Source organism: Stigmatopora argus, chromosome 10, assembly GCF_051989625.1.
Source record: "Stigmatopora argus isolate UIUO_Sarg chromosome 10, RoL_Sarg_1.0, whole genome shotgun sequence".
Lineage (NCBI taxonomy): Eukaryota > Metazoa > Chordata > Actinopteri > Syngnathiformes > Syngnathidae > Stigmatopora > Stigmatopora argus.
This window is the reverse complement of record NC_135396.1, coordinates 2,312,522-2,335,600: the sequence shown is the minus strand read 5'-3', so window position 1 is coordinate 2,335,600 and position 23,079 is coordinate 2,312,522. Positions and strand designations below refer to the sequence as shown.

General features: G+C 36.6%; 1 protein-coding gene across 1 annotated transcript in view; it reads right to left on the bottom strand.

Moving 5' to 3' along the window:
* The window catches only part of grik4 (glutamate receptor, ionotropic, kainate 4), a 220,526-nt gene that overhangs the window by 113,872 nt on the left and 83,575 nt on the right, over window positions 1-23,079 (bottom strand). The window contains exon 5 of the mRNA XM_077610706.1: window positions 5,324-5,457. Coding sequence (XP_077466832.1) covers window positions 5,324-5,405 — 82 coding nt within the window. The 5' untranslated portion in view covers window positions 5,406-5,457. The remainder of the gene's footprint in view (window positions 1-5,323; window positions 5,458-23,079) is intronic.

Below are 23,079 nucleotides of genomic sequence, written 5' to 3'. Positions count from 1 at the left end.
AAGTTAAATGAAAATTACTTACCAACAATTATTAATGTAATATACTTATAGGATTAGATTAGATTACTTTATTCAACCCATATTTGGTTAAATTTCACCGTCACAGTAGCAAAAGGGTGAGAATACAGACACAGCAAAATAGTTTTTAGACATAAATACATCGGTAATAAATAAGTTCATAGATAAATAACTACATATATATGTATATATATATACATACATATATACATATATATATATATATATATATATATACATACATGCATATACATACACATACACATACATATATATATATATACACATATATATACATATATATACATATATATACATATACATATATATATATATACATATATATATATATATATATATACATATATATATATATATATACATATATATATATATACACATACATATACATATATATATAATATATATATATATACATATATATACATATATATATATTATATATATATACATATATATATATATATATATATATATATATACATATATATAAATGAATTAAAACATATATATAACTACATAAGTAAATAAATATATATAAATAAATGAATTTAAAAAATATAAATAAATATATATATATATATATATATATATATAAATGAATTAAAAAAATAAATATAAATACATTAATAAATAAATATATATAAATAAATATATAAAGCTTGTTGCTGAAATAACTCTACTAGTAGTTCAAGAGTAGAACTTTACATGAGAACGGAATGTAAATCTTAAATGTTTTTGTTCACTGAGAAACAGGATATATTTCTGTTTTCATGTAAATATATTTTTCAGACTTGAAGCGCAAGCAAGAATTGCGCCAGGGATGTTCACGCAGCATTGAAGCTCCAGAGCACGTTCTGTTTTGGTGCTAATGCGAGTTGATTTAAGAAAGTGATGGATGGAAGGGTTTGTGGACGCCGTCTGAGTGTATTAACTTAGCAAGCTCTTGCTCTGCTGAGAATCTCCACATTGGCCCCACCAGGCTTTACTTTCATTCATACATCTATCACTAGACAAACTCTAAACCTCCCAGACAGCTCCACTCATGTCAGCCGGGGGAACCTGGGTCCTTGTAGCAAAGCTGCGGATTTTGCAGGACAAATTGAAAACAGCCCGGCAAAAAAATGCTAACAAAAAAATAAATAAAAAACTATACAAAACAAAAGGCAAAGCAGAAAGGGATCCGTCTTTTGTCCACGGCTGCAGGGTGCCTCGCAACGGTTTCTTTAGAAATAATATCTGAAGGATGTTAGAGGCTTTGTTTACCTTCCTTCAGGTTTTACTTCTCATGGTACAAGTGGGGGAAGAGTGGAAGCTTTTGTTTACAAATTTTGGGTATGTTCAGGCATTTTTCGGATTGGTAGTATTTTTACTTCTTATGAATTTACTCAATAGAAAAATACAGATTTTCAGTCATGTTTTTTTTTCGGACTCCCTGTCTAAAACAAGGGTGTCAGACTCAGGTTGGTTCGCGGGCCGCTTTAACGTCAACTTGATTTCATGTGGGCCGGACCATTTTAGATATAATATTTATATATTTTTTATAAATGGATTAAAAGAACTGGATTAAAAGCCATGAATATTCCGTTTTTTATAGATCTAAAACAATGTTTATTTTAGCTTTTTTTAAATATATTTTTAGATTTTACAAAATGATTTTTGAACTAAAAACACTGAAAAAATTGATTAAAAGATGATAATTATTGATTTAAAAGGGGGAAAATCAGGAAATTTAATATACATCTATACTCTTCATTTTAATTTGATCCTAAAACAGAAAGTCGGCACTCATGATTGACTTTCCCGGGCCACACAAAATGATGCGGCGGGCCAGATTTGGCCCCCGGGCCGCCACTTTGACACATGTAGTCTAAAATTGACAAATAAAGGTTTACCAACAGACAGTTTTCAGATTATAAAATAAGATTAAATGATTCCTCGACAAAATTTAACATTTCAGCATTTGTTGACTAGCGCGTCGGCCTCACACTTCCGGGGTCGAGGGTTCGATCCCAGGTCGGTCTGACACTGTTTAGAGTTTGCATGTTCTCCCCAGGTTTACGTGGGTTTTTTCCGAGTATGCCGGTCTCCTCCCATAACCCCAAAACAAGGCTCTAAATCGCCCAAAACTGTGATTGGTTGTCCTTTGTCTCCTTGCACCCTGCGATTGGCTGCCCACCGATTCAAGGTGGCCCCCGCCTGGTGCCCAAAGTTTACTGGGATACGCTCCAGCACCCCCCACAACCCTAAGTGAGGCTAAGCAGTTCAGACAATGAATGAATGAACGTTGTTTTTTGAAAATTGTTCAGATTTCTAAGTGATTAATTCTCATAGAGTGTTTGGATTAAGGCTGTCTCTACTTGACTCAGGTTCCTCACAAGGGACGACAAGCTGAAGGCTTTAAATCTGCATGCTGTCTCTAGAGTTTTCCCTGATTGGTAAGCGAGTTGAAGGATGCGGGCGGCGGAATATGATAGGTGCTCTGACCCATTTTTGTTCGTGTGACAACAAGCGTCTCAAGAAGTCGATGCGGAGAAAGATTGCGAATAAATGGGCAAGTCAAGCTAACAAATACAGACAGCTCGGCCCTCCACGTCTCCCCGAGGACTTAATCATGAAAAATGTTTTTCCAACAAACGTCAGTGCGAGCCAAAATAGGCGCTTCTCAAAAAATTCCCAAGCCGCCCCTTTGCATAACCCATTTCTTGATCCATCTTGTAATGGATGGATTTCTCATTAACGACACACATTGATCAGAATTAGTCTTATTTTTTTTTCCACCAAATCTCTTGTTCACTGCAAAAATATGGAAATTATTGACTTGGACCCCATCTCGATGCGATATATCCTGATTACGTTCCACCTCATAAAACTAATGATTTCCTAAAAGAAAGTGCATCACTTGAAGATTAAATTACTGAGCATCAATTAAAGTAGTTGCGATGAGGTCACCTTCAAAAGTGATAAAAATAAATGCATACGGTTAATGCATGTGTAATAAATATCCTAATATTGTACCATCAATGTTATCACTTCCCAAAGGAGTTTTTAAATGCATATTTCATTCAAAGGAGCTTATTTAATGAACACACTTTCACATAAGTAAAGTCAGAAATTGCACAAAAATGTATGATGAATTACAAAGGAAAACCTTTCGTCGTCATATTTGTCGCAGTGTAGGTATCGCCAGGTAATTAAAATTCACTGTATTTATGATAAGTTTTCACTGATGTCAAGCAGCAAAGAACCTCCTTTTTCACCGCCAAAATAAAAGCAAACAAGCCTAGATGACATAGTGTTGGTGTGACAAAATGAAAAACCTAACAAGAAAATTGACATGCCAGATTATCCTATGCAAGTCAATTTTCAACACTATTCTTTTGACATTAAATGGAGAAAGTGCTAATAAAATTCCATTTAATATGATTACTAAAATTCAGGTCCGAGTCGGTTAGCACTAATCTTCTAAATTAATTACCAAATTGCATAAAGAATCTCTCAAGGTTACTCATAATTGGCGACGACTCATTTTGCATCCACACAAACACCAACATACCCGCACACCCACCCACACATGTCTAATTCAGTAAGTGAATGACCCCAAAACTCAATGGTTATTCGCTATCCTCAAAATTAAAACTTTTCCCACGTACATTTGTGTTTCCAAACTGTCCAATGGCGTCCCACGATTAGTTATGAGCATGTTTAATGTTCAAGGCAGGCCGGATTTAGGACCCGATCATATAATTCCTTGAGCAGAAATGTCATAAACCTGATCAAGCGTTTATATGAACATATTTTTTTGCATACACACACACACCCACAAACACAACATTACACACCATCTGTGTTTATGACAAGAGAAGAGATGAAAAATGTCGGGCCTGCCCAATTATCCATCAATAATGCAACATAGATAAACATAAAGGGCCAGTTTGTTTGTGCAAATGTATGGAGGAGGCATTTAAGAGCACAAAGGAACATAGGCGGGTGTATTTTGGAAAATAATAATGATGGGAAACAAATATGATGTGGTTTTGTTTCTGTGTATAACGACATTAACAAGCTCTGCTGTTTGGGGTGACGTAGCCAAGACCAGGAACATATCCTGAAACAAGTTGCTTGCAGAAAAATGTACTCTCAAAACATCAAAAAAGATATGTTGATGTTGCTAGATTGTGACACTTGCTATGATCAAGTTTTGACAAAAGTAAACGATCTACTCTATATGCACACTGCCTCAAAAATATTCACTTTTTCTTTACTTAAAGCTAATATTTTCCTAATTAGTATTAAGATTTCACACCCGGTGTTTTCAACGAGCCTTAAGCAATTCATATTCGGGGCAAAAAAAATGAAAATTCCATTTTAAAATATGAGTTTTGTTTAAAACTCCAAGTGCAACTGCGCTAAAATAGCTCCGAGTCAAGCAACAGTCGCATGTTTAATGTATGGCTCGAGTTAATGTCCCAAAAGGGTTGTAATATTCACACGGGGATTGTGAAAACCGGTTTTGCATTATTAATGTATCCCCCTCTAACCTTAAAAGATCTCTGCTGTGAGAGCAAAAAAAATTATTGCACAGAACATATGAATTCAGTCGGTGCTTTAAGTATGTGAAGAACAAAATGAACAGTCGTGATCTATTTTTTGGCAATAATCCCAATTACAAAGAACCCGCTCAACTTTATAGACAGCAATTTGTTCGACCAGAATCTTTGTTTTACCAAAAAATCATCAAATGCCCCTACCTACCCTGTCCAGCATTTACAAATCACGGTTCCTTAGAAGGGCAGAAAGCATAAAAAAAGACAACATGCATCCCAGCTTCCACCACTTCAACCTGCTACCCCCTGGAAGGCGCTACAGAACCATAACAGCCAAGACAAACAGACTCAAGAACAGTTTCTTCCCAAGAGCTGTCACCATGCTCAACTCGAGTTCTGCACCCAAGACTTCTCAAGTTCGAGTTCTCACTTGGACTACTTATTTATTTATTTCTTATTTATTATTTATTTGTCTGTTTGTTGTTGTTATTTGTGCACTATGTGGTAAAAGGTTTAAATCTCAATATACTTGTATAACGACAATATAAAAAGCAATCAATTCAATTCAAAACGATGACCAAAATGGGATAAAGTGATGACGCGTTGCACTTTAAAGCAATCCACTCTGGGCATGCTAACCAATACAAAGTCCTAAGTTCTAGACTGGTTAAAAAAATAGAAACAAGCTACAAGAAGCTGTACATGAAGCTAGAGATAAGATTTGTATTGAGACTTACCTATTCTGAAGGAGAACGGGCCACCACAGGTGCTTCTCACCCACACGGCTAAGAAGAGCAGAAGCGCCCAGGCTGTGAGCATCTTCTATGACTCTTCATGGGTCCTGCCCTGGGGGTGCCCCTGTCACAGCCACCTAAAAAAACAAAGAACAGTGCTCCAATTAAGGCTTGGAAAAGAAGACAAATACTCTCAACTCATTCGGATGATTTGCTTCCAAATCTAATACATTTTTAAAATTGTCACAAAATGCGTTACCAGCAAAAACTATTTTTTTCCTGGATTTCTGCCCCCCAACCAACGCCGTCACTGTAGTTTGGAAGCAAGTTTTTCTAACTTCAAGCAGAACCAACCATGTTATTTTTTGCTGGTTATTGGTATTCATCAGCTGCACCTTTTTACATGTGATGCAAAAGTTGAAAACAGGTCACGCAAGATGTGCAGACGGAGATTAATATTCATCAATGTGTAGTACAAAACATTAATTTTGGTCGGGGTCGTGGGGTGCAGGAGCCCATCCCGGCAGACTTTTGGCGACAACACCCTAAACTGGCCTTTTTCCCTCTCTTATGAAGGACTTAATAAGCCGATTTTTTTCTTTATTCATTTAAAAAAACCAGGGTTGTTAACAGTCTTTACTTTCAACAATTTAGTCTCTTAAAACTCAAATTCTAAAGACAGTGTTTTGGGGTTTTGCCTGTCTATGGTTGCATGCTGGGTAACTATTAGCAAGAATGTGAAACAGCCACCAGCCAAACTTGCGATCTGCAACATTTGACTATAACTTAATATATATTTTTCTGTGACCGGTCGTTTGGTCGCCGGTCTTTTGGTCGCCGGACGTTTGGAGAAGAAGTCCGGCGACCAGAAGTCCGGCGACCAAAAGTCCGGTGACAAAACAAGGTAAAACAACATGGTCTATGCATGAATAAAATCCAACAATGGCCATGAGCAGTTTCACTGAGCCGACGTGTGAGTGTAGAAGAGTTTGTATGTACATGCGTTGTCCCTTTAAGAAGCTACGTCAGTCAGGGTCTCAACAAGTTCTCCAACAAAAAACAATGAAAGTACGGGAAATGTGGAGCTTTTCTTTAGCCTAATAATTACTAGGGCATTAAGTATGACTAAATAACAATTCGCAGTTTGTATTTAGGGAATTTAAGCAACAATTTAAATGGTAATTATCAATAACCTTCCAGGCGACCAAAAGACCGGCGACCAAACGACCGAGTGCCTATTTTTCTAGCTACAAAAGCATAAAAAGTACAACCAATGCCACTTCAAGGGTTTCTCCGTTTCAACCTCACCTGCACTACAAGTCAGAAAAAGCGAACTGCTCACTAATATTCTCACCTTGCAGTAAACAAAAAAGAAGTCAAATGACATTCATGTTTTCCACAGCACGAGTGTGCACCGTGTGATTTACGATTTGATTTTGGCAGCAATTCTCTATCACGAGCCTCCCGTGAAAACACATCGGCTCCACTGTGTGGAGACAATAATCAAATATGTCCTTCATACTTTAAGCTTTTGGAGCTCCCTTATTCTTCAACACTCAGCATTCCCATCACAAGTGCCCTTCACATCTAAAAAAACACACCCGATATTGAGCCAAGTCAACATTTGTCAATGGTTAAAATATTCAGCTCGATATAATGTTCGGGCAAACTTTTAATTCCGACTAAATCAATTCAAAACAGCAGCTGTTTGGTGGAATAAAATCAAAGAGCAGTCAGATGTGAGGCTAATGAGGCGCATTCCGAAGTCAAGGACGTCGAGTCCGCTTGTTATCTGACTCATTTATGTCAGCAACAATAACCTATCTTATTTATAGACGCAATGACACGAGGGTTTTGTTTTCATATGGAAAGCAAAGGCCGTCAATAAAGCAAATGCATAAAAAATAAATCCCGCTTTGCTTGTTTCATTAAAACGTCGTCAATGCCGTGTTACAACGCTTATGAAGGGCGGTAAGCACATCATTGCAATTTTAGACAATATTACACAGTCAATGTTGTCGTTTTGACGCAGTATTGGAAATAATTGTCATTTTTTCTGTGTTATTGATATAAATAACCTCCAATTTTGATGACTGTCTCGCAAGAAAATAAAAAACAAAACTTCTAGGATTGGCTTCAACTGTTTTTTCCACATTAACCTGGACGCACACCTGGGATATTTAATTTCATGCTCAATTATAAGACACATTTACTATATTACACCACTGATTTTGTGCCATTCAATTTGTGGCGTGGCAAATGTTGATTTTACGGTGAAGTACATAACGCAGTTTTACAAGGCACGCGCGAAACATGGACGAACCGTAGTGATTACAGGTGAAATATGACAATTTTGTCCGCCCCTATATGAATTGAGATGAAAACCTTCATAGCAAACATGGTCAAATAATCAGAATCTATGAAGGAGGCGGAAAAAAATGGAGCCAAGGCTCATATTTGTTATTCAGCCCATGACTTTATCAAAAGTGCTGATGACACGCCAGGTTTTTCTAAGCGCAGCTCAATAGATCTTTTTTGTACTTGGTGTGTTCATGGTCCATAACAAAGTTAGTCATTTCAAAGAAGTTGCGGAAGGTCAGCGAGGTAACTGACAGCGTGATACAGTCCCGCTCATCATTAAGGACAAACAAAAAGAGTTCTCTGTCGTGTCAGTGTGATCTAGAAAATTCAAAAGAGCATCGTTTCAGACTTGGGAAGATGGCAAACGCTTTTGCTTTGGTGCCAGCACCGAGTTGAAACCAAATAAAAGTATTTTTTTACCCGGCCCTGAAGGTAAATGATGACTCACACATACACACGTAGCACAGTTTTGCAACCGCTATTTTGTTCATCTAATAGCCAGGCTTTAAGATGATTGGCCAAGAGGTTGTTTAATACTTACTGCTCAGGTTAAAACAACTTACTGCTGAATAAAGTCTGACTTGGAATTTTAATGAACTTAAGTATCTATAATTATGCCCCCATGAACACCATACAAATCTTGCCAAAAAGATGCATTGCCATTTAATATACCCGGGTATGTTAAACGACAGGGGTATATTAAATGGCACACAAACGGGAGGCTCAAAAAAAGCAAAAATCATTGAATATACCCGGGTATATTAAACAGCAAAATATGGTACTCTTTTTAAAGGGAACTACACAGTCACCTATAGAGCCAGCCCTTGTTGAGTTTTTAAATTGATTTCTTCTTTCACAAGTAATGAATTGGAATCTACAAAAAAATGTCTCCCGTTCAAATAAACCCCTTAAATGGCCATTATGTCTTAAAGTTTGCAATACTTCTAGTGTGGCATTGTCTTTATTTATTTATTTTGGCTCTGCAGAGATCTCTGAATTAATGTCCATGTGTTCTACAGAAAAACGGTGAGGTTCTGATGTGAATCACCACAGTGGCAGGATCATATATCTCCTTCTGGAGTCTCCAATTTGTCAGGACAATATACGTCCAGTGGCAGCGGAGTCCACTCAGAGTAGAATCTGTGTGATGAATGGAGCCGGCGGTTAATCACAGAACACATCTTGTGCTATCGTGTGATGGATCGGCCCAAAAAAGTACCCGCAGTGGATCCTGAGTGACGAACACTCAGCGAATGACCATAAAATATCACAACCGGGCATTTGGGCTAATGGAAACTCAAGTTTGAATATCAGCAGGAGATTTGAGAGAGGGGAAATATTCGGAATAATGCGGAGGCAGAATCGCAGCATACTTCAATTTTCAGGGACATTTTGTTCTTAGTGTTACTGTTTGTTCTTCTTAACAAGCAAGTCTAGTGTATTTTTTTGTAATATAGTACTTAATAATCCTATTAAACCCCATTGTGTCCATCCACAATGTGCCTAACCTGAACAAAATAACCTGAATTGTTATTGTTATGTCATTTTTAATGCTCAGTGTGCCATTTAGGGTATCTAAACTTCAATTTTTCCATTTTAGCATTTAAATAAATGCTGTATGAGTTAAAGTTTCTGTCAAACATGACCAAAAAGTGATTTAAAAAAATATAATGTTAAAGAATTAAAAATTTAAATGTCGGGATAAATTGTATTACTAAATATACCATAAAAAACTGATTACCAGAAACCTTTGATCAAAGTGAATATGCACTGTAAATTGTATTTTTTTTTTCCTGATGGATGAAGTAATATGACCAGTACGATAGATGTACACATTATATAGACACAGACACAGACACCATACCATTCAGAAAATCTGAATATCTTGAAAAAGTGATTGTTTTTGTCCATTTTAACTTAAAAGCGGAATTTGACATCAAGTCTAGTAGCACAGTTACATTATTCAAGTCTATTTTACAATAGTTCAATGCTATAATTTTTGTTAATGCTTCAATAAAGTTATCAATAAGTGACAACAGCCTATCACATGTGTCAAAGTGGCGGCCCAGGGGCCAAATCTGGCCCACCGCATCGTTTCGTTTGGCCCGGGAAAGTACATCATGAGTGGCGACTTTCTGTTTTAGGATCAAATTAAAATGAAGAGTATAGATGTATATTAAATTTCCTGATTTTTCCCCTTTTAAATCAATAATTATAATTTGTTCATCCATTTTTCTGTGTTTTTAGGTCAAAAATCATTTTGTAAAATCTAAAAATATATAAAAAAAAGCTAAAATAAACATTGTCTTAAATCTATAAAAAACGGAATATTCTTTTAATCTAGTTCTTTTAATCCATTTATAAAAAAAAAATCTAAATATTATATCGAGAATGGTCTGGCCCACATGAAATCGAGTTGACGTTAACGCGGCCCGCGAACCAACCCGAGTCTGACACCCCTGCCCTAAATCACCATCTCCACCAAGTCCTCAATTGTGCCCAAATGCACCGATGAAAAGATATGTAAACAGCAAACCGCCCTGAGGACTATCAGAAGAAGAACATAAAACGAAGGCTGCCTTCCAAAAGTAATTGATTCCCGTAAATTCCTCGCAGCTTATTTCAGTTTACTCACAAGAGGATTTACCTTGCTCCTTTCGTCACGGTGACGGATCTAGAAAAGCCATGTTGTCATATACAAGTAATGCGGAGAGCGCACATTTTGTAAAAAGATGAGATTTTCTCAATTGAAAATCCTTCCCCAACCATGCCAATCATAGTCCTTGGCGGTTTTCTACAAGACCGTAGACTCATTTCACCCGCCGGGAGGATAAATGGAACAAACACACTCGCTGCTTGTACATAACAATGCTTAATCAATACCAATCCGAGCCCAAATACGTATTGGCTGCTTATTCAGGCCGAGTAATCATTGCACAAAGGTAATAGCTTGAACTGCTAGCCAGTAATAGTCTTGAATCTACTCGTGAATTTGGTCCCTCTAGGGGTCGAGTCAAAATGATTTTTAGTTTCCGACCGTTATATTACCTGCCGAGTGTAAACCAGTGGCGACAAAGAGCGACAGCGAGTGGCCTATTCAGGAAAAGTAGTGACCCTCATAAAAGTCAAAAAACCTACTAAACAGACGAGAGTGTCGAGGAAAGAAAAGAATATTTTTGAGAGATTTTCCTTTGCTGTGACTTGGTATGAATAGGTAGAGGCCGGCGATCGTACAATACTGGCTTGAATTTCATTTGCAGTTTGAGCCTGAGCCGAATACCGAATAGGCAGCAGACTGTGAAAGAAAATATTGGCTATTGTATCGTTTTGTCCTTGTTTCCGTTCCAGCAAAGCGTTCCCGATAAAATCACTAAGAATGGATCTGCGGTGTAATCGTGGTGTTGTCAGGAACTTTTGAAACTAATCCAGATGTTCAGGCGCAAATTGTATCAGGAGGGAAAAGGCACAAGGCCTCTAGGAATTAGAACCTCACTCTGGCTGGCTCACTCTGGCTTTGGCTCGCCTACTCTATCACTAGCCAATCATAGTTGGTGAAAGCGATGACATATCCCTACGACTGCGAGAAGGCAATGACGTATCCCTACGCCTGCGAGAAGGCCTGGTGTCACTAAATCAAATTCTGATTGGTTACAGCAACAGTCTTATCGACGCTTGTTAAATGCAGAAGAGCCTGCAGAACTGATTGTGAAGGCCTTGAGGCAGATTTCTGACCCTGGGAACAAATAATGGCTGAAATGTGATTGGTTAAATGCTTCATTATAAAAACACACATCTGGAAGCAGTGCAGCCATTGGGAAAAGCAATCAAAGGAAGCTAACAGACCATTTTGAATTATTTGATTTAAGTATCCATGGACAAAATATAATATATGATTCAGATATTTCTTAGGCCAGCAGAGAAGGCCTTGAAGGTCTTGACGGCCCGCCACTGCTAAAAAGTCACTTTACCCACACTCGGCCCAAAATCTGGCGTTTACTACAACTTGGTTCGAGTTCCTGATCAAACCAAGGTTCAAAACGACCAGTAAAACGGATTCAAACAGTTGCTTCGATCTTTAAAACAATCTTTAAACACGCCTTAAAACAATCACTTAGTGACTTAGTCATCAGTTCCGTGCCGTCTCAATGTGTCGGGATGAATACGAACAGTGTTTCAAAGGACAAACCGGTCTGACAGCTGCTCGACTTGCTCGTCAAAGCGACAGCATACGCACCTCAAATATCAAAACTGCCAATCAAACAGAGGGAAATTCACATGCAAATGTAAATGCAAATGATGACATCCGACAGTCGGATCCAAATACATGTCACAGTTATCAAAAGAGTCGTCGTATTCACAGAGATTCATGTAATGTGACCCTGGTGGCATCCAACAATGTGCAGTGTCCAATATACAAGGAGACTTCAGAGTCTGTATATTCTATGGATATGCATGTACTTTAAATAATAATGGCATTCATGCTCGTGTTCAAAGACATTACCAGTGTTTGAAATGTCAAGACAAAGGAGAAAACAATGAAGTCTACCGAGGAAAAGGGTAGTTTGGAGTGTTTGCAAATGGAAAAACAAAAATATGTCACTGTTCAATTCCTTTGAAGGACCCCATTTGGAATGTGCAGTGCGGTGACAGTGTTGGCTGTAAACATATGACGAACACAAAATCTCAAGTGTCCTTAACCAAAAGTGGAAGGAGCTGCGGCATCGCAGCTATTTTCTCCAGAATTTTCCTTTAAAATTGTTGTGAATATGCACCAGCAGAAAATAAATCTCAGTATTGAGACAAGACCAAACATAAGATAACGTGAATTAAGTGGAAACGGATCAGGCTGTGGCCCACGTACTGGTTTTAGTTAAGTAGTTGTGATAGACTCCAGCACCCCTGCACGAATGAGCTGGAACTCCCTTATATCTGATGGAGAAAATATATTCATGATCAGATCGCTACTAGATATTAAGAGCTTGGTCGAGGAATGGATTTTTCTGGTCTCAGGAGAGGTCGCCGCATTCCCAAACGCCTCGTTGCGTTGCCAAACGTCTTTCCGTGCCGTCTTTCACATTGAGGAGCCGTCGCGTGAAGGAAACAATTTCAGGAGAGCCAATGAGATCAGCTTATCTAGAGCATCCTCTTATTTTGGCCTGCCTTTGTCAGCTCACACCGCCAGCGGTCGGGCGGGACCTGAGGCGGTAACAAATTGTTAATCGATAGCTATTGTAGCAGCACAAGCCAGATCTGCCCTCCTATCCATATATTATATCCAGAGTGTCCTCACACCACCATCCACCAGAGTCCGTAAAAACTGGAAGACTGCTTCAGACTCCTCATGAAAATTGACTTCGGAGTCAGTTTTAAAAGTCGGCCATTTCAAAAGTCCGAGAAACAGCAGTACCAAGTACTTCCACTATAGTGTTTTCGAGCATGTATCGCACATGTGTCAAAGTGGCGGCCCGGGGGCCAAATCTGGCACGCCGCATCATTTTGTGTGGCCCGGGAAAGTAAATCATGGGTGCCGACTTTCTGTTTTAGGATCAAATTATAATGATAGATATAGATGTTTATTATATTTCCTTATTTTCCCCCTTTTAAATCAATAATTGTAATTTTTAATCCATTTTTTCGGTGTTTTTAGTTCAAAAATCATTTTGTAAAACCTAAAAAATATTTTTTTTAAATGCTAAAATAAACATTATTTTAGATCTATAAAAGACTGAATGTTCAGGGATTTTAATCCAGTTCTTTTAATCCATTTATTAAAAAAATCTAAATATTGTATCTAAAATTGTCCGACCCACGTGAAATCAAGTTGATGTTAAAGCGGCCCGCGAACGAACCCGATTCTGACGCCCTTGTGCTAAGCTATACGCTAGTCAAGAATGGCATTGGCGCAATTGCCGACCCGAGTCTGACACCCTTGATGTATCGCCTTATTCACCGTATGTCAAAGCATTCCAAACACATTTAAGTCTTTAACAAATTCACCTCTAAACGCCAACGTAATTTCAACAGTCCTCACGCATGATTACAACCAATACTGACACTTTCAAGTATCTTCTACACCTCAAATCAGAGCATTAAATACATATATTTAACCTACTTTTCTTCCTTCTGGAAACACTCAACAAGAAAATGTATCCGACTTTTCTGACTACCATGGAGACCCCCCACCCTTAAAACACACCAACACACACTTACACAAAATAATCTATTTTTGACTCTCCCACTACTCCCCGTTAACAAGTTAAAGTTCGTCATATTTGGCTGATCAACTGAATCGATCGATATTTCCCCCCCTCCAGGGCTATTAAAAGCTTATTTCTTCCTCTGGCAGCGAATGGAACTTTTCCAGCCAGGCCAACAATTGAACCTGATTGCCGCAATCCTCTGAACATCGAGGGACCGTGTGGACTAGATGGATAAAGTGGTCTTTGGAGAGGTAGAAATCAGTGTTATTTCATGAAGCAGAAGATTAGGGCTGAAAGGAAGAAAGAAAAGGCCAAGCTTGAATCAAAGATGAATGCATGCGGAACAAGTGCTCGTCTGATCCGGACCGCTCAAAAATTTCGACCTCGACCACCATCGTCCTTCATTGGTACACCTGATGTATTATCAAGATGAGCACCCGGGTGAAACTGCGTATTTTATGCGGGTTTAGACCAAGTATACTGAGAGTCCATGACCTACTGTTAATACCATCTAGACCAAGGGTGTCAGACTCAGGTTGGTTCGCGGGCTGCTTTAATGTCAACTTGATTTCACGTGGGTCGGACCATTTTAGATATAATATTTAGATTTTTTTTCTTCTAAATTGATTAAAAGAACTGGATTAAAAGCCCTGAATATTCTGTTTTTTATAGATCTAAAACAATGTTTATTTTAGCTTTTTTGTATATATTTTTAGATTTTACAAAATGATTTTTGAACTAAAAACATTAATTGGATTAAAAAATTACAATTATTGATTTAAAAGGAGGAAAATCAGGAAATTTAATATACATCTATACTCTTCATTTTAATTTCATCCTAAAACAGAAAGTCGGCACTCATGATTTACTTTCCCGGGCCACACAAAATGATGCGGCGGGCCACATTTTGCCCACGGGCCGCCACTCTGACACCCGTGATCTAGACCAAGGCAAGGTATAGCAAATGAGAAACAACCATTCATTTTCGGAAACACTTTATCCTCACTATGAGGGTGCCGGAGCCCATCCCAGCTGACTTTGGGCCACAGGCGGGGGACAAACACCCTGAATTGGTGGGCAGCCAATCGCAGGGCACAATGAGTCAAACAACCAATCATAGCTAGGGGCAATTTAGAATATCCAACAAGCCTACCATGCAAGTTTTTTTTGAATGTGGGAGGAAACCGGAGTACCCAGAGAAAACCCACGCAGCACCTGGGGGTAACATGCAAACTCCACACAGGTGAACCGACCTGGATTTGAACCCAGGACGCCATGAACTGTCAGGCTGACGCGCTAACCACTCATCCGCCGGGCTGTGTAGGAACACCCCATAATAGTCATATAGAGTAGGAAAGTATTTCCTGTGCAATTTTAGGCAACAATGCATGTCAGTTGTCAGAAAGCAGTGGAGGGAAACAAACTTCATTTGAAAATCAATGTCCCACTTAATTGTAACAGCTTGTCACTCTGCTCTAACAGCTGCATTGGTTAAGCAACACGGGGATTGATTTATGTGTGCGTTAGCTTCATTAGTCATTCCTTTTTTTATTGGCATGCTGGAAATATAAAGGCTTCTAAATAGCATCATATTATAACATTTAAATTGTTGGAGGTGACATGTACAGTGAAGGAAAATGTTTGGGCAAAACGGATATTTTCCTTTATAATTATTGATTGTGAGGATGAGACAGAAATAGATTTTACATAATAGGATAACAAATAGGCATGTCATAATATTTACAATATCGTGATAGTAAGGCTGTAATAAAAAACATGTCATGGTTTTGTAGTGCTATGTACGCTTTCCCATAATATTTTATTAATATATTATATTATATATGTATGTGTATATATGTATATATATATATATATATATATACATACATATATATACATACATATATACACATATATATACATACATATATATATATATATACAAACATATATACATATATATGTATATATATGTATATATGTATGTATATATATATATATATGTATGTATATATATATATGTATATATGTATATATATATGCATATATATATGTATATATATCTATGCATATATGTATATATGTATATATATATATATATATATATATATATATATATATATATATATATATATATATATATATGTATGTATATATATATATATATGTATGTATGTATATATGTATATATATATATATATATATATATATATATATATATATATATATATATATATAAAAGCAATTTTGATACACAACCGTGACATTGGTGTAATGCCATAGTAGGATATTCTTAATATCAACACAAAACTGTCCCATTAAACACGTACTATACTCCAAATGGCCACCAAAAATACATAAATAAATAAAATCTATAGAGGCAAATATGTGCTAGTGAAAACCAAACAAACAAACAAAAACACCATGCATTGTTAGCGAGTTGAATAGAGATCCAAATCAGTGCTTTATCATTTTTGACATAAACAAAAGAGCTCATCAAACTGAAAACAAACTGTCAGATTGTTTCCCAGGTATTGTCTTCAAACCAAAAAAAGACATTAGAAGTTATAAAACAACAACACTTAGACTTGACATTTGGAATGGAGTCTGTATTATGAATCTTATTTACTAATATCTTTTCATCTAACCCACACAAACGTGTCCTGAAAATGTGGAATGTCAAGAGTTGAGGTCTTTAGCCAAATTGCTCCCGGTGGAAATAAATATCACCGTGCTTTATACGTCTGGCCTGTAAATAAAGTTCGCTTCTCTCCATTCACTTCTGCCAGGTAAACTATTTCACTATTTAATATATACAGAACGCAATAGAGATAAATTAACCTAATGTATCCGAGAAACATCTTTAATTAAAGCAGATAAAACATTGTCATTGCATTGAAGTCAAGAGTCATTTCAAAATGCACTTACGAATGCCGTAAGTGGAATTTTAAAACTAAAGGGAACTATCTTTTAATTTCTATTATTGTGATTGAGCAGCAGTTTCTTGATTAGCAAATATTGAGATGCTTAGGTTAGGTTAGAACTTCATTTCATTCTGTATTCGGGAATTTTTTTGGTTGCAATGGCAAGACAGAAACAAGACACAGAAGACATTGTAGACCTAGTTAAAAAAACTGGAGCCACACACAGGAAGTCCATAGACTGAGACTGAGGTCACTGCACATGGTTTTTCTTAAAGAGACGATGTTCTCAGTAACATTCTTCTACATTCTGTTACTAATGTAGCAGTAAAAATACTGTTGCTAAATCACAGTTCATTTGGACTAGAAAAGGGAATTTTGGGCGGAGATTATGAGCTACTGTATATAAACACCCGGAGAGGAAATGGCTATTATTAGTACAGCTGACGAAAAAGCTTGAGCGGGATTTACGGGATTTCTGAACAAGAATGTGTGGCTTTGTGGGCCAAATGTTGGAAGGAAATAGTTCCAGAAATTCAGTTTGATAACTTTTGCATTAAAAAGAAATGATGTCTGAGCGATATTGCTACTTAAGGGGTCAAGTGTAAGTTTAGTGTACATGAATTAATTCGATAGATTTAAACCAAGAAACTAATGTGGGTCAAGTATCTTATGTAATTAACCAAAGGATGTTCATCTTGGCACATGGACGGAAACTAATTACTCGGTCTGTCTGCTGCTGAAACGATGATGTGAGAAAGTAAAAAGAACACTGTGTATATGTGTGTATATGTATGTGTATGTAGGTATGTATGTGTGTGTATGTATGTGTGTGTATGTATGCGCGTGTATGTATGTGTGTGTATGTATGTGTGTGTATGTATGTATGTGTATGTATGTATGTGTATGTATGTATGTATGTGTATGTATGTATGTGTATGTATGTATGTGTATGTATGTGTGTGTATATGTATGTGTATATGTATGTATCTGTATGTATGTATGTGTACATGTATACACATACATATGCGTACATATGCGTACATATGCGTCCATATGCGTCCATATGCGTCCATATATGCGTCCATATATGCGTCCATATATGCGTCCATATATACGTCCATATATACGTCCATATATACGTCCATATATACGTCCATATATACGTCCATATATACGTCCATATATACATACATATATACATACATATATACATACATATATACATACATATATACATACATATACATACATATACATACATATACATACATATACATATACATACATATACATACACATACATACATATACATACATATACATACATATACATACATATACATACATATACATACATATACATACATATACATACATATACATACATATACATACATATACATACATATACATACATATACATACATATACATACATATACATACATATACATACATATACATACATATACATACATATACATACATATACATACATATACATACATATACATACATATACATACATATACATACATATACATACATATACATACATATACATACATATACATACATATACATACATATACATACATATACATACATATACATACATATACATACATATAAATCTCTTAAATATGAAAGGTGCACTACATTATTTCTGCACTAGATCTTTCCATACAGAAGTAAAACATTATAGGACTGAATTTGATTTTCAGCAAAGAAACACTTTTGTTAAAACTGTCTGTAAAAGAAAAGACAGGGCAGTATGTAGCGTGAAGACAGAATTAACAAAGACTATCCAGGTAGCATTTGCTTTTGTATTTTAAATCGACTATGGCTAATTTAATGTTGTTTAATTTACTGCAGGTGTATTGTTGCACTGGGCCATTTATTGCTTTTATTGGCATGATGTCAGGCTTGCACTGACGGATTACAGTGTGCCAATTCTCTGCGGTTGCAGTCCAGCCGTATCGGGCGCATAGCAGACACACCACTCATTTGAAAACGGCGTGTGGAATAACGAAGAGAATTGGATTCAGTCTGCTTTTTCATTCCCCTCTTGGCTGCCCTGACCAACATCCAAATTGGGTCGCATGATTCCCCCCCAAAAATAAAACCTAAAATATGTCAGTCAAACAATGTAGCATGAAATGGAGCTTTGAGTGGCACCCGTTTAAATTGAATTTATGTATAAAATATAAAACCCAAGCAATAGCTAAACCACCAAAAGGCATTATGCACCAAAATATTCAACTTGTTCAACTACAAACAAAATACCCACACATACAATATTCCCCCAAAAATGAAAAACTCTTCAAAATAGGATTCCTCGGTTTTTGCAGAATGGACTTTCATTTTACATTTTATTTTCATTAGCTTATCAAATGACAAAAATAAAAACATTTTCCAATGACCATGCTTGATGTCTATGTTTAAAATATATACGACAATCCATTATTCTACTATAATTTCCTATATCTTCCAGTTTAGCACATTTTGGAACAATATTCTACTATAATTTCCTATATCTTCCAGTTTAACACAACAAGAATTGGACTCTCAATAAATTAAACTTCCAATTTACTATCCTTCACTAAAAAAATACATATATGATATTTCTAGCCCATAATTAAACCATCAGATGATTAATTCCCCTGATTAATGAGGTATGTAAAGGTCTGTTGCAATAGATTCTACCGCCATAATCTTAGCATGTCGCTACTAAATGCTAAGCCTATGATAATACTACAAAATGTTATTTTTGGTCAAGAATGCTGGACCACAACAAAGTCATTTATTTATGCACAAATAATAAGAAATTAAAGGAAAGAAAGTCAATCAGTATTTTGCAAGGCAAAAGCACATATATAAGAATCTGTTTGCCACAAAGGAGGGCATCCGGAAGGGCAGCCCATAATAACAACGCCGCACCATATATCTTTTATGACTATTCTATTCGCCCTGACCTTGACATGTCACTAATATTTTGCATAAAAGAAAAAAATATGCGCTCAACGAACACCAGGAGTTTAAACATGACATAATAAGAAGGCTGTCCATTTTCCTCCATTCCTGGTTTTGAATAGATTCTGCTCAAACAGGAAGTAAATCTAATGAGAATCTAAACACATTTAACATTACTCACCATAACCATATTTGAGAATGCTTGGTTTTATACGCGACATGGTTAATTATCTCATTATTGGAGATTTGCAGCTATGATTGGCACAGAAAACGCAACGTAAGGGCCAACACTTTGGAAGGTCTTTTTCATTAGACATCTCATTACGAGTACTAATGGGTGCGATGCAATCAAAGTCTCTATATTGAATAATAATTCAAGATAATTAACAGCTGGAAAGCATTTTTAGATCTCTATCAAATACGCTAGAAGGAATGTTAAATGTCTTTGGCAATGACAACAGAGCACGCTACTCATTCTATATTTTCAAAGATGGCATCAGATTTAACCAGTAGCGGGCCGTCAGGGCCTTCAAGGCCTTCTCTGCTGGCCTAAGAAATATCTGAATCATATATTATATTTTGTCCATCAATACTTATGAAATAATTCCAAATTGTCTCTTAGCTTCCTTTCATTGCTTTTCTTTCTGGTTGCACTGCTTCCAGATGTGTGTTTTCATATTGAAGCATTTAACCAATCACATTTCAGCCATTATTTGTTGTTAGGGTCAGAAATCTGCCTCAAGGCCTTCACAATCAGTTCTGCAGGCTCTGCTGCATTAAACAAGCGTCAATAAGACTATTGCTTTAACCAATCAGATTTCGAGTTGGCAACACCACAATGCCTTGTCACAGGCGTAGGGATACGTCATCGCTTTCACCAACTATGATTGGCTAGTGATTAGCCAGAGCTACCAAACTGTACCTGGAGCGAGCTGCACAAACAAATAGATTGTTGTGTTGATTTAAAGCCATTTTCAAGACGGACTTTTCAAGAAAAAAAGCTGGACATCATAAAGAAAGGTCGGACAACTCCAAATTAAGCAAATCTGTCACAACCGGGAACGAACATTTTCATCACTAAATCAAATAAAAACGTATGCCAGAAATATGACAGGACAGGCTCGACTTTCAGCATTAGCTTTGATGGCGATAGAAAAGAAGGAAGAAAGAAAGGAGGATGGATATTGTGTACAGGTAAAAAGGATTTATGGTGAGTAAAATATGGCTATATTCCTAAATAATATTTCAATTGAATGAGGTTATTATTGATTATTTTTTATGTGTCGCAGCTGTAGCTGCAGTAGAGGTTTTAAAGCCATAAAATAGTTTTTGAGGGTTGGATTGATTCGCTTAAGGCGTTGCTAGAAAATGCACGGACTGCCGCTGGATTTAACCAACTCCTCCGGTATAAAAATTAAAGGACTCGGCTAACTTTTTTGGCCATTTTTGCATCAGATTTTTTTTATATTTCTGTTAAAATGGTTCATAATAAATTACCATAGTGCTTCACGCTATTTAGATTTTAATCAAAGATCAAGTTGAGTTATTGGATTTTTCTTTAACACTCTTTCTATATTCAAATAAATTGTCTCTATTATATTGTAAGAATGACCAGCCAAAAAATGAATGTATTATATTCTATTTATTTAGAATTCCAGTCTTCCCCATATCAGATTCTACTTTATGTCAAATCCACAAGAATGTCTTTCCTTAATTGAAGCCATTGTGTATCCAAGTGAGGATGTCCATGAAAATTGCAGGGCTAACTGGGATTAGCTTTAACTTTCGTTCATCAAAGAATAACGACCTCCTAACTTAATTCGGGGCGGTGGTAATGCGAGGCAGGATCAAGCAAGGTAATCCTATAAAGCAAGATGGAAGACTTGGTGTAATCCTGCGTATGCACTTACCAATTCTTTGACTTTTTAGCATCAGATACGGACCGAGTTTGCAAGTTTTTCACGACTGCACGTCTTTCAAGGGATTATTTCTTTTACCCAAGAGATGCATTCTAACTGAAATGAAAATTGGTGTTTTAAACCAATGAATGAACAAACCTGTGGATTTGAATGTGGACATCTCCACAGGTCGTTCCATATTTTCCAATAGCCAATAAAAAACCCTTCCACCTTTCATTTTTTTCTCTCATAACCTGGTCTTTGACACAAAGCTAGCCTGAAAAATCTCAAAGAACCTTTCTTAAGCTTCTTTGGGCTCTTGCTATCTGCTCCTTGCTCGTTTAATCCTCCCGTTCAAATTCTTCCTACGCCGCCAATGAATCAACATCGGAACATGTTGCTCACACACACACTTCTCCGAAAGATTACAACATTTCACAATGACACCTTATAACTGGCCAGCATCCTCAAATTCAAAGAGACACACTTTTAAAAATAAAAAATCCAACTGGTATCAAGCGTTCAAAAAGACATTGCTGCAGAAATTTCACTTAGCCAGCAGACAGAAACAAATGTTTTCAATAAATATGGAAATGCTGTGACATAGGTTGAAATTCGGTCATGGTGCCAATAAACAGTTTTGCGATTAAGACGACTGGGATTCAAAAAGGTGTTGCTAAGCAACTGCCATCGTCAACTCTTGAATAACTCTTAATGGGGAAATATGTCATAAATAACGCCCCAAATTAAATGAGGCAGAATCAATTGTCGACGATGGAGAGTGAGAATCACCTAAAAAAATAACTTAAAACTATCTAATTTGCATCGCCCACTGCTTTTCCTTACCATACACATTCCAGCTAAGTCATATTGTAAACAAGCTGCTTGTTTAGGACCAAAAGACAATTATTGCGCTATTAAAACAATTCTCTTTTGAAAAATGGTTGTTTAACAAATAAAAGATTGAGTTTCCACACAGAAGGTAAAGAAATGACATCACTTGTCTATAAAAAAAAATTCAACTCTCTACGTTGCACGGTTTGGACAAACGTAGCGAGAGAATCTTAACATACACACACACACACAAATCACGCTTTATAAGGATTATAGATGATGCAATTACAGTTCGATTTGTTCCGACACGCTTGTCAGATTCGCACACAGAACCGAGTATTTAGTGGTAATTAATGGAGAGATGGAAGAAAAATATTGAATTTGACATATTTTGGCACCGTCTGTTAGTTTAATATTCCAATGGGTGAGAATGGGATATTGAGGCAGGAAGGGTCAATTAAGAGTCAGTCGGCTCATTTCCCATGGCGTGGGTGGTCAAACACCAACATTGATGTTTTCATTCGACTGACAAGTAGGCGAAATGAAACTCTAGCACAAAATATAACATAA